This window comes from Vanessa atalanta, chromosome 5 (genome assembly GCF_905147765.1).
Source record: "Vanessa atalanta chromosome 5, ilVanAtal1.2, whole genome shotgun sequence".
Lineage (NCBI taxonomy): Eukaryota > Metazoa > Arthropoda > Insecta > Lepidoptera > Nymphalidae > Vanessa > Vanessa atalanta.
The window spans coordinates 5,000,524-5,018,467 of record NC_061875.1 but is presented as its reverse complement, the minus strand read 5'-3'; the positions used below and the strand labels follow the sequence as shown (position 1 = coordinate 5,018,467).

At 32.0% G+C, this 17,944-nt stretch overlaps 1 protein-coding gene across 1 annotated transcript in view; it reads right to left on the bottom strand.

Annotated features, from left to right (window-relative positions):
* Window positions 1–78: 78 nt before the first annotated feature.
* The window catches only part of LOC125064258, a 19,924-nt gene continuing 2,058 nt past the window's right edge, over window positions 79–17,944 (bottom strand). Inside the window, exons 2-5 of the mRNA XM_047671211.1 lie at window positions 8,297–8,406; window positions 5,722–5,858; window positions 1,480–1,640; window positions 79–1,190 (exon numbers count right to left, since the gene is read on the bottom strand). Coding sequence (XP_047527167.1) covers window positions 1,042–1,190; window positions 1,480–1,640; window positions 5,722–5,858; window positions 8,297–8,404 — 555 coding nt within the window. The 5' untranslated portion in view covers window positions 8,405–8,406 and the 3' untranslated portion in view covers window positions 79–1,041. The remainder of the gene's footprint in view (window positions 1,191–1,479; window positions 1,641–5,721; window positions 5,859–8,296; window positions 8,407–17,944) is intronic.

The window sequence follows — 17,944 nt, the reverse complement described above, 5'->3', positions numbered from 1 at the left end:
TACATACAATATACATAGCCCGCATAGTCTGCTTATAAAATATATATATAGTCCTTTTATATTTTATAAGATAGAAGTAAGTCATCTCCATCTCCACGATCTTTTTATTCATCAATTTATGATTAAGTAATAAACAAAAATGTAAATTTTAAAATCGTTCTCTGCGCGGAAAATACCGCATATTTAGCTCTTCGATTAACAATCAAATATAAAGAGATAAAGTACATTATAAAAATTAATACACTTTATTTAAGTACTAAAAATACATTTTTACGAATGATTAAGTAAAATAATACAGTAGGCGGAAATATATATTATTAACAAACGAACAGAGCTTGTGATTTGTATTTGTAATTAAATAACTTTATTATAGTAACTTTTTGCTTTATAAAACTCGAAGCAGCGTTCAAATTCAACGTTAAAATGCGAGGGAAGGTCAAACCGCACAATAGAGGGGCCCTCTCTATTAGTAGGGTTTTTTTACTATTGAGGACTCTAAAGTATAAAATATAATTATATATTTATTTTTGTGTCGTCATCAGCTTATAACAAGTAAATTAAATTAAATTTAATATTAAAGTATTGTAGTATGTACGTTTCTTATAGGGGAGGGGTAAAGGGAATATTTTTGTTATTTTATTAAATTAAATCCTTCCAATCCGCGGACATTTGAACCTCCAATCATAAAACAGATAATAGTGACATATTTCTGCCTATTGTGTTAGTTCTTAAGAATACATCTATCGACAAACATACGTTATAACAGTGGAAACAAATCATATAAGTATGTATCTACAATGTAATTAGCTTATGGTACCTGATATTATGATTTATATTTTATGATTGAATCGTGTTGTGCAGAAATAGTTGTTTGTGGATATTATATATTATTTAAAGTCATATCATAACTTTTTTATTTAATAACTTTAATTTTTTTATTCTGTAGGTTGGTACGTTTCTGCAGCACACTGTCCAATAAATGTCTCTATTTCCATTCGGTGATTCGATAGCACTTATTTGCGATACTGAGATTATGATATGTCAGTCGTCGGTAAGGTCGTCGTGCGAGGCGAGGTGTGCACGTGCGCGCGCCACGCGCCGGGTGCGCTGCGCCGTCGCGCGCGCCTCTCGCGCCGACCGCGCCTCGAGCCTCTTCGAGCTGGCATCTTGCACGCACTGAGTAAAAGCCCCTGATGACAGTTAACCACTTATTTAATAATATGAATAATAATACGTAAACATTACGTTTTACGTATGTACGTATTTTGTACGCATTATATCGTTTCTTTATTGTAAGATAAGGGAAATTAAACTTATGTCATTCAAAAAGTAGTTGAATCATAGGTGCATAGATGACTTCAAAACAAGTAACGACTGTCTCGATACAGGGTCCCAAGGTGGGTTTAAATTCCGACGATCCTCAGTAAAGAAACAATGCTAATTAGCTTCAATTAAAATATTATTTGCTTATAAACTTACCAACAATATTCCAGCATTTAACAATATCTGAGGGAGCTGTCATGTCATAGCAATCAATGATTTTATCCTTTAAATCTTCGCAGATTGGGTCTTCTTTCGATATGTGAGATGTTCGCATTTCTAAACGCGTCACCAAGGCGTTTAATTCTTCCACCGTTAAACTATAATAATTATAAAATAACGATTTATTATAATATACATTTGACATTTTACAGGTACTGATATAAATTACGAGAAATATACGATGCAGAGTCCAGGCTGGCGGCAAACATTTTGTAAGCGATATTGTGTGTATCATTTTATGTTCAGCGTTGAAGTAAAAAGGTGAAAGATTTATACGTTTTGAAGGGAAACCACAGACTAGGAACGAGAGCCGAGATGGCCCAGAGGTTAGAACGCGTGCATCTTAACCGATTATTTCGGGTCAAACCCAGTCAGGCACCACTGAATTTTCATGTGCTAAATTTGTGTTTATAATTCATCACGTGCTCGGCGGTGAAGAAAACCATCGTGAGGAAACCTGCATGTGTCTAATTTCAACGAAATTCTGCCACATGTGTATTGAAGCACCAACCCGCATTGGAGCTGCGTGGTGGAATATGCTCCAAACCTTCTCCTCAAAGGGGGAGGAGGTCGAATTGCAGACATCTAACGTAAATAATATAATTCTACTAATGTTATGTTTCTTCTTGGTCTCAAATTAGAAAATTAATTCATTTAGAATTTATTAATATTATGTAAATATTTTAATATTGCAGTTTGCTGGACCGCACTAAAATCAATCAGTAGTGCTTACCTAAACATTTTATCTGTTTCCATATCTTATAGGCCAAATATAAGCCCACAAAATCAAATGCATCTAACAAAATTACAATGATTTGTGACACTACTAGCATTAGCAGCCTGTAAATTTTCCCACTGCTGGGCTAAAGGCCAGAGGATGAGGATGTTGTATATATTGCCCATTTTGTTAAACTCAACAAGCCAAACGTAGTTAACGTTTGGCTTGTTGAGTTTTGAGCTTTGAATTTAAAGTACGATATACATAACTATATACATATCTTTATATACCTACACGAAATTAGCAGACATTTAATATCAAGTCAATAATAATAATTTTATCTGAATAACATTTTAATTGTGTGTAAAAATCACAAGGTATTCGGCGACACAATGCTTAATTCAATATTATAGTTGACAACAGGTTTTAACGGCCACAGGTGTTCCTTTTCGTTTCTAGGAAAACCGAGGGACGATTAAAACATACCGTTTTTATATATAAACAAAATGATGACAATATTTCACATTTTTAAACACGCTTTAGTCATTAACGATTTATTCATTATAAATAGTTTTATTTAATGCTAACTCTAGTATATTGTCGACGACGATGGACCGATAATTTAAACTGATGATATCAGTAAGATAGTAAATTTTATTAATTTTGAACTATCGATGCTTAAATCTTTTCCAAAAAATACTTTTGCCATTTTATTCATAATTTTGCTAGTGCATCAACATAAAGTAGAACCTAACGCCGGTAATTCCCATAATTTGATATTAGTACATGTGTACCTAATTACTTAAACTTTTAAAATGTTGCGTACATTGTAAAACTTTATATAATTATGATTTTATATGACTCTAAAAGTATCTTTAAAGAGATAAGCAAATATAAAACAGTTCAGTATCTATATGCAGTATTTTTTGTTTATTACGTATTGACGAGCCTCAGTGCTATCAATTGAAACTTGGAAACATGATTCGCAAAAATGATCGAAACTTCAAAATCATACACGTTTTTTCTGAAAATAGTGATTATGGATTAGGCGAACACAAATACGTGTAATTATTCAATTAAACCCTTTTCGTATATACTATATATTTATTGATCCTTGACTTATTTCTTCATCGCCGAAAATAGAATCTGATCAAAAAAACTATGAAACCTTAATCCACGACGCCTTTTCCTTATAAAGTAAATAAACCTATTTATTAACGATGTGTAATAATAAATTCATATAACAAAATTGCAATAATAAAACGTTTATTATTGACCATTCTCAATGAGTTTCGAAACAAAGATCGCTAGGCGATGTCTATCTTGATCCGGGTTCATACGACGAGATCAGCACTTTATTCTTAAGACTTTATTTAAATTTTTTTTTGTAACTATATTTTCATCGTACAAAGTGTAATTTTAATAAAGAATGTTTTGTTTCTTTAAGAAATGTTCATTACAGTCTTGGACGAGGATTACTAGTGGTTCTCTATATTTGTTTTAAGCTAAAATAGGTACGTAGGTATTTTCTTTTGTGCTAACTTATCCACATGATAGGCGGTGTGGTATGTCAAATGAGTCATCAGGTATTTTATCTTTCGAGTACCTACTCGTTTTTTCCTCAAAAAATCAATAATCCCTTGAAGAAAAAATACAGTTATAAGAACTAAGATAACGAAATTTGCTATCCAATAGATTTTAAAAAAAAAAGAAACATAAGTTTCGGGCCTAAAAGTCACATTACTGGAATCGACTTCATCTCGTTTTAAGGAAATAATGTTTTTAAAAACACATTGGGGTTGGCGGATGTGATGACAAACATGTCTCAGAATTTCTTTTCGCACGTGCAGGTTTCCTCACAACCTGTCCAGTGTCCTTGACCGCAGAGTTACAAAAATTTATCGAATGACAAACTCTGTGATGCTTACGTAGTTTTAAATAAACTCAATTTGAGTTGAATTATCCTTCTCTCAGATAAAAATAAAAAGCAATATTAATGAATTAGAAAATATCATAAGAATTAGGTAATAAAAATTATTAAGTGTTTTTTTATTTGTTTTTCTCTTAATTTTATATAAATTTGTTTTATTCTTATAATGTATATATGATATATAATATATATCGTAATTCATACGGCACGCTACCCTAAAAAAACTTTAATCAGCCTGCTTGGTCGTTTAAGCAGTATGGAAAATACCTTGTATTAAATTCTTTAAAAAAATGATGTGGCAGCTATTTAATCATCAATTCAATATGAATAAGGAAATAATTATTTTTTAAACACATACCGCTTATTATTTTGTGAACTTTACCGCATACGTGTTAGTGTTTATTACATTATGTATATAATTTTTAATTATAATTGGAAGGTAGACGAACAAAAACATTGGTTCTGCAAGAAATGCTCACCCGTAGAGTATAGTCGTACTAAGCTTTAATTTTATAATAAAAAAAGTTGTTTAACTAACATGACACTTCAGAGTAGCTGTCTTTTGTAAATTTTGCTATTATTAAAAATAACTTTTTGATCTTTTCTTTGTCGTTGTCTTAGTTATTTTTTTTTCTAATTTGCGACCTCCGTATATGACATTGTCGCGTCTATTCAATAGATTTACTCTAATTTTTAAACATTTCTTGAAACAAAATCAGTATTCATAGAATGCATTAACTTCTAGAATATCATCAGCATTGTATCAAGAAAGGCAAACGTAAAAGGTAAGATTTTTGGCGGCACGTCCAGACGTGTTACTACTACTACCTACCTACCTACCCAGGTAGGTATCACTCACTCTTCACATGTTTTACTATTATACAGCAATACGCAGTATTGTCATGCACACACAAGGGACACGTCTTAGTACCCAAGGTTGACGGTGCCAATGTCTATTGGCGGTGGTGAGCACTTACCAACACGTGGGCCCGTCACATACCCAATATATTAAAAAAATATATTATTATAGATAAAGAACACAAGTTTTTCGATTTTTTATTAATTATAATTAAACGACACCGAATAAGCCATTTGCGATATAGACTTACAAAAATAGAAACGAATTTATTGAAAGAAAAAGGGTAAATTATTCCTCTTTTGCAAGCTACTGTGTTTTCTTTACTACACTTTACGTTTACAATTGACGCGAAAAGTTGTTGATGTATAAAGACTACTGATGTATTTGGATATATGATATATATTTTTTTACGTTTCTATTACATTAAATCAATTTAAAAAAGTACAGAATTGATCACCATTGATCGATTTATCATTATCGATTACTTATATGCAAACTATCAGAAGATTGTTATTTTAAAAATTGTTGCCGAAAAGAGGCGAAACAAATTTTTCGATATTATAGCGATCTCTGATTTTAGCGTCATGAGACTTGCAAAAGACATTGGGGAAAATTAAGAGTACAAATCATAATGACCTTTGTTATCAAGAAACGTTTCATTTATTCACTCACCCGCATCTCTCAGTGTGCTTATCATCCATACACCTCAGCTTCTCAATGAATATCTTCTCCTTATAATCCCCTTTCGCGTTCAAAGAACTAGCGCCCGCGTCATTTGTTATAGCAGCGTCTTCCACAAGCCTTTCAACCTTGAAGAAAAAATATTTATTTATAAAATTTTATATATAATTAGATAGGAAATGAGTACATTTCGATTTGTGTATGAAATGAGTAGATTGACCCGGAATAGGTGAAAAGTATGGTATTATTTACCTAGTTAGAATATGCGGAATATTATATTATTATTTGAGTCTGGAATAAACCTTTATTTATGTACTTATTTGAAACTTAAACAATGCTACAATAATTGAGCGCAGCTGGATTGCTCTGTTATCAAAATATTCAAGAATATAGTAACTAAGTACTAAAAAAAATGTGAAAACTTATGTTTAAATTCGAGTAATGAAAGTTGCTGGATGGATATGAAAATCTTTATTAATTTATTAAATTGTAAACAAAATAACAAGCGATTTTAACCATTAAGTATTAATTATTTCGTCGTCTTTTCGGACTAAGAAAAAGAGAAAGAAAGAGAGAGAGAGAGAGAGGCAGATAACAAAGTCCACTTATGTTTGCGACCATATACCATCCGATATATCTGTAAACCGCTACGATATATCGCTATGCTAGCCGCCAAAAGAAGGATTTTATCATTAACAGTATGTGAAATATGTAGTCTTTCTTTATTTATCGAAGGGTTACTTTTTATGTCAGCTGATAGTCACCAATACACAGACAATTATAACATCAGGTCAGACGAGTTTTAATTATGTTTTTAGTATGTCTTTTTCACAACGTGAAATATACGGGAGATGTTTCGAATTTGCTTGTAACGTGCTCATTAGCGCACGGATGTGGTTAGTGTGAATATATAATCACTCCACGATCAAGCATCGCATTTGTTTTGTTTTATGGTCTTTAAATATTCCTAAACTTTTATAAATCACAGGTTCGTGGCCCATTATGTCATCATTTAATTTGAATATCTAGAAATAAAAAAAATAAATGTATAAAGATTTTAATCTAAAAAAATAATTATACATTTATTCACTTTTTTTTAAACTTTATGTTTGCAAGTAATTTTGCAGATTACTGAAAGGTCCAATATTGTTTTTTTTTATTTTAGCACCTACAGAACTCGTTATATCGAGATATTTATAGAATTCGATTTTGTGTTTAAAGAAGGACATAGCATGCGGCAGTCAGTCCTTATAAGTTAAGTACCTATTGTTCATGGATATTTCTTTTGTTGAATTATTGAGGACCAATGATATCGACCCCTAATTAAATTTATCCGAAATCTACGTAGCCTAAAGGAAGACTAGCAAAATAAACAAAATTATACATTTTGGGCACACCACAACATACAGTTTGATTTATTTTCTTTAAAAATTATCAAGTGGTTGGTTATCAAGATAAGGGGTTAGAAAAGGCGATTACAAAAATCCAGAAGAATGCCGTTAATATGTCTAACTATAATTTGGAACGAAAAAAAAAGCATTCAGGTTTAGAGACGATACTTTTCTTGTGATGGGTTTTAAAAAACGACAAACTATTTTAAAATGAGATTAAATAATTATAAAGATATAGATATTTATTGCAAAACAGGAAGATACGTATCTTGCTGTTTTGCGACAGATGTGTATGTATAGCTTGATTAAACTAATTTCTACAGATTATGCAACTTGTAAATCTTTCCTAAATGATGTATTTACACAATAGCGTGTTTTATTCAAAACATGAAATATTATAGCAATGCTAATACTTCAAACATCACATAATTATTTAGCTCACCCTTCATATTAGGACAAAATTTTATGTGAAACATAGCATATTCGAGTTAGAATAATTGAAACTAGATTTAGGTAGAGGTGCAACTAAGAGGAATACGAATATTCGTATGAGCTTGTTAATATTATGTTACCAAGTATTTTCACACGATCCCTTTTGACACAATGTCAAAAGAAATCGAACTTCATGGTAATCATAAAAAAAGTAAAAAACGTGGAGTAAAACGGAATGTGCGTAAGCTTTAGCTAAGTTATGATTTTATTTTTTTATTTATGGGTTTCAGTTGTGCTCGTAGATAATCTGTGCCCGATTATCTCGCCAATGTCAGATGGGGAGGAGAAAACGAGATTGATCAGGGTTAAGTTATGATTCATCTATCCGAACATTCTTCACGATTGAGTATTAAATATTCTCCTTAAATCGAAACAAATAATAATATAATAATTTAATTTAGCAGTCAACTGCCCAGTCAACAAAAAAAATAATATTTAAAACGGATCCATTCTGCCGCCATATTGTTTTTTTTTTTAATATAGAGTAGGCTCTGGATGATCTTACATCCAAATCTGTTAGAAATGCAAAAGTTATGATGGTATAAAGAAACTCCTGTAAATACACGAACCCTTACAAAATTACACTACTTATTTTGTGCGGTCGCGTAAAAAGATTTTATTCATTAGTCAAGATAAAATTAAATTACATGTAAGTATATCCAAAGGAAATGTTTCACGATTACCATTTTATTAGAAATATTGATGTGATGGTCTTCCGATACGTCCTCCATGGCTTTACCTGCTTCGTGACGGTGGAAATGTGTTGCTCTGGTTGATTGATTGCTGCCCATTTCTGTTTAAAATTGTGCATAAAGAATCTGAGTTCATTATTTATGATAAAAATTCACAGTGAATATGGACATACCAGTTATAAAGGCACCTGACCGGTTTTGTATCTTTACTTTGGTAGGCGATTTATGACGGTATTAATCACTTACTATTAATATACGGCGTATGTGATATATATTATAATGATTACTAATATATTCTGTTATTATCTTATCTTAAGAAGTTGAAAACAAACAGTAAAATCGCATAAAGCAAGAACTAATGAGGTACATCTATGTTCAGCGAGATTTATGGCCGAGTAGTCGAATGTCTTCAGCGTATGTACCTACATATGTGTGAAGTTGACAAAAAATAGTAAAATTATCTATGTAAAGTCTATACCAGAGTCTGTAATTTTTATTTCACTTCTGTAACTTTATTAAGTTACAATACTATAGTTGAATTAGTAGTAAAATAAAAAAATACTTTTTAGAAAAAAACGCCTGTATTTAAATATCGACGATTCAAAATGCTTTATTTTGAAGTTTACTTGAATAAAAATGATCTGATTTGATTTAAATAAAACAATAATTTTATCGAAATAGAAGGTAGACATAAGACCATAGACGACGTTAAAAGGGTTTCCAAAGTTCTACCTCTAGACTTTAAAGTTCAAGTTTATTTAGAAATAAATATCAACATTTATCAATTAAACATAAAACAAACTGAAGTCTAGCAAATTGATATAGGTATAACAAAAAAAATATCACAGAATAGTGACTTATATTCGGAAATTTTGGAATTTCGTACTACTTAATTTTTTATACTTTAATTGCTTAGGGTTATAAACGATCTATTGTTTTTTGTACTCGTTCATAGTAATTTTATTACGTATGGGTATAATTTCGTTAATATGGGATGCTTCCATCGATATTATTATGCCACGTGCTATTATACTGACCTTGAACTTTTTAGCATAAGACCCAGACCAAGATAATATATAATAAGATAATAGTGATCAAATCTCATTCAAAAAAATAAAAATCAAAATATACTTTATTCAAGTAGGCTTTTACAAGCACTGTTGAATCGTCATTTAACAAGTGCAGTTACCATCGGTTCGGAATTTAGGTTCTACCGAGAAGAAACGGCAAGAAATTCAGTAGTTACTTTTTTCAACGTTTAAAAATACAGTCATGTTAGTTAAATACAATTATATATGTATTAATATATCCTGCCTGCTAATCTTTCGTAATGATATTAGCATGAATCTTATACTGGACATTTTTTTATGTAAAAGGTAGGTGTGCTGGCAAATGGGCTACCTGACGTTAAGTGGTCCCCATAGATATTGATATTGGCGTTGTTAGAAATATTAACCATCCCTTACTTTGCCAATGCGCCACCAACCTTGGGAACTAAAATGTTATGTCCCTCGTGCCAGTTACATTGGCTCACTCATCCTTCAAACCGGAAAACAACAATACCATACATAATATCAAATGAGTGGATGGTACCTATTTAGACTGGTTTACACAAAGCTCTACCACTAAGTAAAAATTGAACATTGGACCCAACACATCTAAGAGGTTTATTAGAAACATAGTAAAGTAAAAATATTTGTTTCCTGTTAAAACTGAGCTTCCAAGTAATTTGCCAATAATTGCTTAAAAACTCATCAATTAACCTTGTATTGTATTCGATATGATGTTAAATCGAGTTAATATTTAAAAAAAATCTATTTATCATAAATAATAATTGCTATACAAGACCGCGTTCTGTTAGGTACATAAACGTTGAAGGATATATCGTTTAACTAGTTTACAGCTTTACGTTTCGAGAAGAAAAGTGAAAATCGTTGTATAAACACTCGCAGTATATACATATATCCATCCCTATATGGGTATTCTATTCTATTCAAATAATTAAATTTCTCAAATAATTTTACATCAACCAATGAGAAAAATAAAGCTCATTTTAAAAACATAATAATAAATATGGATGATTTTATTGTGTACAAGATTAAATAGATGATAAAGAGCTTGTTATAAAAACGAGTGATTAACTTGTCAAACACATGAGTTTCTTGACGGTTCTTTCGATAGCTTTTAATTTAATTTAATTGTAAAATTACACTTGTAGTTGCACTTGTAGTTGTAGTTGCTCCTGAGAGTCTATTTGAAAAAAAAAATGTTTTTGACTTGAATATTCTGCTGTAATATTTGGCACAGAATTGTCCAATTGCAGGTTTCGATATTTTGATTACTGCCTGTGATTGGTTCACACTTAAAATCACATCATTATTATTTATTGTTTAATAACATGAACATATAAATTTATTTTTATTGGTTGGTTTGATTGTACTAAATAAATTAGTATGATTATGTGTTTAAACTTTAAAATAATTAAAAAATATATAAATTAAAAAGATGAAAATAAGCTTTAGTTCATGAACAACTTTTATATTAGTTTTTTTAATGTTCATCTAATTACACAAGAATAAGCCAAATAACACTATACGAGACAGCCTCTTAAGTTATGTCGTTTGAAATAAGTATAGACAATCTAATAAATTATTACCATTTAATGTTTTTCAAAGAATTCTATGCGATATTTAATAATTAACCACCAATAAATCAGTTTCTAAAACATTTATTCCACTCCGAAGTGGGGGTAGTCAAAATGGCCGATTTGTATGCGTGAACAACTTCTTCGGGTGAGCTGAAACGTTGACCACGAAGACTGCTTAATTTTGGGGAACGTAAAAATGTGTTAGGGCTTAAGAGTCAGGGCTGTTAGGCGGATGATCTAAAATTTCGACATTTTGGTTGCTCCAAAACATCTTTGATTGGCGGGCGGTGTGCGAACTTGCATTGTCATGGTTAAGTATCATACGAAGCCTTGAATTGTTTTTTCGAAATTCGGTGATAACTTGTGGCAAACAAACAGTGGTATACCAGTCAGCGGTAACCGTCTTGTGATATTGTAGTACAATAGTGGCAACGTGAACACCCTTTGCCACAAACGAAGCAACCATTTTTTTTTTAGGTGCTCCGTGAGCGTATTTCTTTGGTCAGTTATGACTCTGAAAGACCCAGAGAGTTGACTGGTGCTTAGAATCTGCATCGTAAGCATATATCCAAGACTCGTCACTACCAACCATTTCATAAACATGCTTTACTTTCCTCGGTTGAATCGCCGCAGAGTTTTGCGACACCAACTAACACGGGCTGTTCACGTCACGTCGCCAAGCAAATGTGGTATCCAGAGATCAACTTTCTTACGCCAAGCTCTCCATGTAGAATTTTTTGGAAATCGGAAAAGGATTAGTAGTTGCACGGCTTCGATATTCTCTTGCGTCATGGCGGTTTTTGGACGACCTTCACGTCGTTTGTGACTGAGGCTAGAGCCCACGTTGAAATTCTAAATACCAGCGTTCTACAGTCCTATGACTTGGTGCTGCATCACTAAACACAGAAGTGATGTCCTCAAAGCACTTATGTTGCGATAATCTCCTTTGAAGGTTGTAGAAAATTTCGAAATCTAAATTCAAAAAGATGAAGATGCACTATGTTTTTTTTTTAAATCGCGGTAGGTTGGCAAACGACACGTCTTAAAAGGCAGCCCAGGTATATCCAAATATTCGTGGCAACTCTATTTAGTATATTTTTAAATAGGTATATATTATACATAAGTACGTATTAGTCACGAAAACGTAATACTTTTTAGAATTATTAAGTTTCATTGCGTCGTTAATTCTAAGAATTCCAAAATATAATATCTTCAAGTTTGTGTATCCGTTATGATGACCTTCCACTGTTGTGATTCAGGTTTTGAGTCTGATATATTAGCCAAATAAATTCTTACCATATATTATTTAATAAGTTATTTAAAAAAAAAACTATATAAAAGTAAGTGTGATAAACATTCTATTATAAAACAATTTGGTTAGAATCAATTCAAAGACATATTCAAACATATAATTCAATTAAAAAGGACAAAAACATTCATTCAAAGCAAGGCCCCAACCCTGAAAATGTAACGTCATTCATATTTTACATAGTAAATACTTATATAGTACTTAGTGCCAATATCATGAAATAATACAGGAAAATGAGGAAAAAAAAACAATATTTATCTTAAAGGTCTTATATATATCTTGAATGTGATACAATGTTAGTATCAATTCTTGTTGTTGATGTATCTATGTACGTTTTAGCTACGAATTCGATATTAACAAAACGCAGGGCAGTACTCTCGACCATATAATATATTTTCTCGTCTATTTAGTCAATCCTTTGTTGCTTTAGTCAATAGAAGAACTAAATTGTAGTAATTTAGCAGACAAGACACCATACAACAATGACATATAAATTAAAATGAACAGATTTAAAAGCGCGTGTTCTAGAGGCAGGGCTTCGTACAAGCCGGTCTGGGTAAGCTAGACACTCATCAGATACTAACGATATACGATATACGAACTACTGCCAAAAAGCAATACTTGTAATCCTGTGTTCCGGGTTTGAAGGGCGAGTGAGCTAGTGTAACAACAGGTACAGCGGACATAAACAAGTGATAATTTAAAATATTAAAAAATGTAATAGTATGTATGTATGTATGTATAGTTTTATTTTAATATTCTAAAAAGTATAAATAAAAACCCATTATTTTGATCCATTTTACAATTTCGGATGATTACAAGCTTGCCGCGATATTTCTCTTTTATTTATATTTTATCTTAAAGGTAGGAAGATGGACAAATGGGCCACCAGAAGGTTAGTAGTCGCCACCGCTCATGTACATTGGCGCTGTAAGAAATATTCTTTACGTCGCCAATCTACCACTTTGGGGAAATTTTTATATATTTTTATAAAATTTATATCTTATTTATAACTTATTTAACTTCTATTTAGAATTTAATTTGTGTCAAGTCATATAATATATAATCGTTTATTTAACCTTATTTCATTTTTCAAATATTAAATACCTTTTTAGGTAGTCATTTGAATTTTATTCATACAGATAAAAACACCGGGCCGATACTTTTGATCTCTGTAGTCATTTACTTAATTTGCACGTCGTAGATATTATAATGCGTCCGTTCCGGCGTAGATGATAAATCGTGATTACAAAGCGATTTCCTTCTTATAAAACTTTCTAGTGTTATTTTATAGTAACTAAGAAATAATTTCGGTCAATTGAGAGCTGGGCAAAAGTCGATTGATGTTGAATGACTGCAGGTTGAAACCCGGACAAGACCCATAAATTTTCATGTGCTTAATTTCTGTTAATAATTAATCTCGTCCCCGGCAGTGAAAGAAAACTTCGTAAGGAAACCTGCAATTATATAAATAAATATTATAAGTAATGTCTTACAGCTGAGTAAAGGCTTCGGGGATAAATATTAAAGCCACCTTTAGCATTAGCAGCCCGTAAATGTCCCACTGCTGGGATAAAGGCCTCCTCTCCCTTTGAGGAGAAGGTTTGGAGCATATTCCACCACGCTACTCCAATGCGGGTTGGCGGAATACACATGTGGCAGAATTTCGTTGAAATTAGACACATGCAGGTTTCCTCACGATGTTTTCCTTCACCGCCGAGCACGAGATGAATTATAAACACAAATTAAGCACATGAAAATTCAGTGGTGCCTGCCTGGGTTTGAACCCGAAATCATCGGTTAAGATGCACGCGTTCTAACCACTGGGCCATCTCGGCTCTCTTCTTTCTTCATCTTAAAGCCACCTGTCACTATTCAAATTTCCCATTCGGTTGAATAATTCCGTTTGGCCTTAGACCAATCGCAGAGCATTGCAATATCAGAGATGATGCTTCTACATGTTCAATGCCACAATCTTTGGTTATAAACCACGCGATCATTCTCCTGAATTATTTGGGTTTTATTTTAAAAAACTTCAAAAGGTTTTATATGTTTCGATTTCATAACTTATCTTTTTAAAATACTTAATTTGAAATTCGATCACAATTTTTTTTTAAATTACGATTTAAAGACATTAAGCCGTAAATCGAAAAGATCCGTAAACCCGTCAAATAATTTAACGTGAACCCTTTTCGAGACTATAATGAATGGAGATTACTTTTAGGGTTTGGGAGGTCCAGTGTAAGCCTTTTATGCATTTTTTCTCGTGCACAAAGTCCCACCGAATCTTTTTTTCTATTGCACAATATCCAAGACTAGGTATGTACGAAAATAAAATAGGATTTAAAAGACGCAATTGCGAACTCCTTGGGCCGTTGTTGTATCAACTCTTGAAAAAACTTTTCTTTGAGTTAAAAGGGTTTATATCTAAGCCAGTAAGAAATTTTGAATGCCGGTATTGCACTTGACGAGTAAAAACAGGCATTCAAAATTTCATCTAATGGAAAGATACTACAAATAAATCGCTGTATTTATCAACTTCGCTTAGGTTGATGACAAAAAACTTGGGCTGAAACCAATGCAAAAGTATACAAAGATCAATCCACGATGACGCGCCCCACTCTTTTTCCCAATCGCTATAATCCATGTGTTGCAATGCAAGCTGCTAGTGAGTTTTATTGCTACAAAGTATGTATTAATGTGCCCACACATTAAGTTGAATAATAGAAGAGATTCATCGTCAACTGGAAATATGCTCTACTACATATTGCCGATTTTAAATAACAAAGTTATTTAAAAGTATGTACGTCTAGTCGTGGTCGACTCGTGCGCGCATTTTCCTCACGGGATATGGTGGGTCGCACCTCTGGGGATTCATGTGACTACAGTCGCGGCAATATAAGATTAGTCAATGTTGAAAAAACTCTCTTAAATCACAAAAGAGTTGATATTATATTTGCAGTGTAACTAATTGTTAGTAATTTATTGACCTTTTCTTCATCATTTACAAGCATTTTCTTATGTATTAAATATTAATAAAAATTTTTTTTTATGATATCGGTAGGCGGACGAGCATATAGGTCACCTGATGGTAAGTGGTCAACCTCAACACCGCCCATAGACATTGGCGCTGTAAGAAATATTAACCATTCCTTGGATGTTATGTCCCTTGTGCCTGTGGTTACACTGGCTCACTCACCTCTCAATGTGGAACACAACAATATTGAGTATTGCAGTTTGGCGGTAGAATATCTGATGAATGGGTGGTACCTACCCAGAGGGGCTTGCACAAAGCCCTACCACAAAAAAAGCTGTTTTAGGACAAAATCTATAATGGGATAACATAAGTTAAATAAAATTATTATCACGTTTTATAAAGAATAGTGTATTAAATGTATGTATTAAAATAATTATTTTCGATTTTATCTTTTCTCTTGGTCTATTTTTTAATTTTCAACGAAGAAGTCTCATTCGAAAATTATTTTAAATTAAAACGTATTTTTTTTTACCAAACCGACAAACCAATTAACACACAAGACGACTAGTTCGTAAGAACTTGGTTAAATAGTCCTTTTTCAAATCAAAACGAATATAAAGGTAATTAAATCAAATGCAATTAAATACTTATAAAATTAATTATGCAACAAAATAAACCAATTAACAACACTTCCTTCTCGATCATATCGGTTAGCCAACAACAAAATCCGAAAAAAAACTATCAATTAAATTACTTTTAATGAAGGGTTAAGCCACACCAAATATAAGATTTTTTGCGTCTTTGGTTGCATTTGCAGTTATATTGAAGCATTTATATGAGCCGAGATGGCCCAGTGGCTAGAACGCGTGCATCTTAACCGATGATTTCGGGTTCACACCCAGGCAGGCACCACTGAAATTTCATGTGCTTAATTAGTGTTTATAATTCATCTCGTGCTCGGCGGTGAAGGAAAACATCGTGAGGAAACCTGCATGTGTCTAATTTCAACGAAATTCTGCCACATGTGCATTCCGCCAACCCGCATTGGAGCTGCGTGGTGGAATATGCTCCAAAAATTCTCCTCAAAGGGAGAGGAGGCCTTTATCCCAGCAGTGGGACATTTACGGGCTGCTAATGCTAAAAAAATGCTAATGAAGCATTTATAGCGTCAATAGCGCAAAGGCTAATGATGACAATGTCAAAGTCACAGGTCCTTCCTAATTTCTTGGGCTATTGTTGTCCTGTGCTCTTAGTTTAATTGGAGAGAAGGAGTAAAAAGGAATTTTATTAATTCTTTATAAAGTATACTTCTATTATTATTTTTATTTATATTTTGGCCACGCGTAGAAACGCGTACAAAAGTATGTGTATTAAAGTCAAGTTGACAGCTAAAATTTATACAATTGATTATTGTGAAGATTTTCAAAATTTCTATACACAGAATTTGACAACCACTTCAGTCGAACGCAACAAAATAATTGCTTGTCGTTTTTTATGACTAGCGGAAATTATTATATATTATAAATAAAATAAAAAGGAAGTCAAAAGTTTAAAACATTGAACGAGTCTTATTATTTTTTGTTAATTTTTTTTTTACAATTTTAATGGCGACTGTTCTTATTAACATTTGAATTATATAAAATGACACTGGAATAGGAATTGGTTAAATGGAATTTGATTAAACTTTGTATGAAAGATTTTAATTTGTATTTGTTTAAAACTAGCGACTCGGCCTGCCTTCGCAGGGGCTTACGAATGAAGAAAACGAGGATCAGAAGTGCGCTTAGTAATAAATAAGTATTAAGTATGTATTTTATAACAAATTTCTGTCTCCAGTAGTTTAGACTGTGTGTAGTTGTTAATGAGTTCGCTAACTATTCATCCAACGCATTTTTATTAATGGTCATGAAAACCTAATATGATAGCCGAACCGTCTGACAGACTGAAGGTAACAATTTTTTTCACAACATTTTCATACGAAAATTCAAACTAATCCGATAACTCCTGTGGATTTCCTGAGAAAATCTATTATCCTGGCAATTATGATCATGAGAAAAAATAGCTACATAAAACGGCTCTACGTTCTTAAGTGATGATTTTTCATACATATAGAAATTGTTAGATGTTATACCTACCCTAGCTAGATAGTATTCTGCTTTCCATAGACAATAAAGAATAAGAATAAAGATAACAATAAAGATTGGAACGCCTGCTTTACGAAAATACTTCTTCGAAATTGTTTTGGTGATGTTGCGTTAGACTCCAACAACCATAAACCATATGAGTACCACTCAAAAGCGATATGTAATGTTTTTTAAGAAAATTTTAATTAATTTGAAAATAGGTTTCTTTTTTAGTAATAATTCTGTAATAATCTATAATATCACCAACATTTAAGTTATATTTTAGTAGAATTCCTGCAGCTGTTCTAGTGCGATTGACTCACCTAAATATAATAAATAATTATTTTGCTATAAATTATATTATTATAGAACCTATTTCATTTTCAATACAATCATACAATATATTATTTTATTTTTTCTATTTTTAGTTAGTAACCGCAGCACAACTGTGGTCTGTGTTTCTAGGAGAGCGAACGAAGACGTACTACAGTTGATAGTTTTATTATTAAAGACCAAATCGTAGACGAATTGACACTAACGTATTAATAAACTTTGACAATATAAAAAGCAAATAAATAATTTC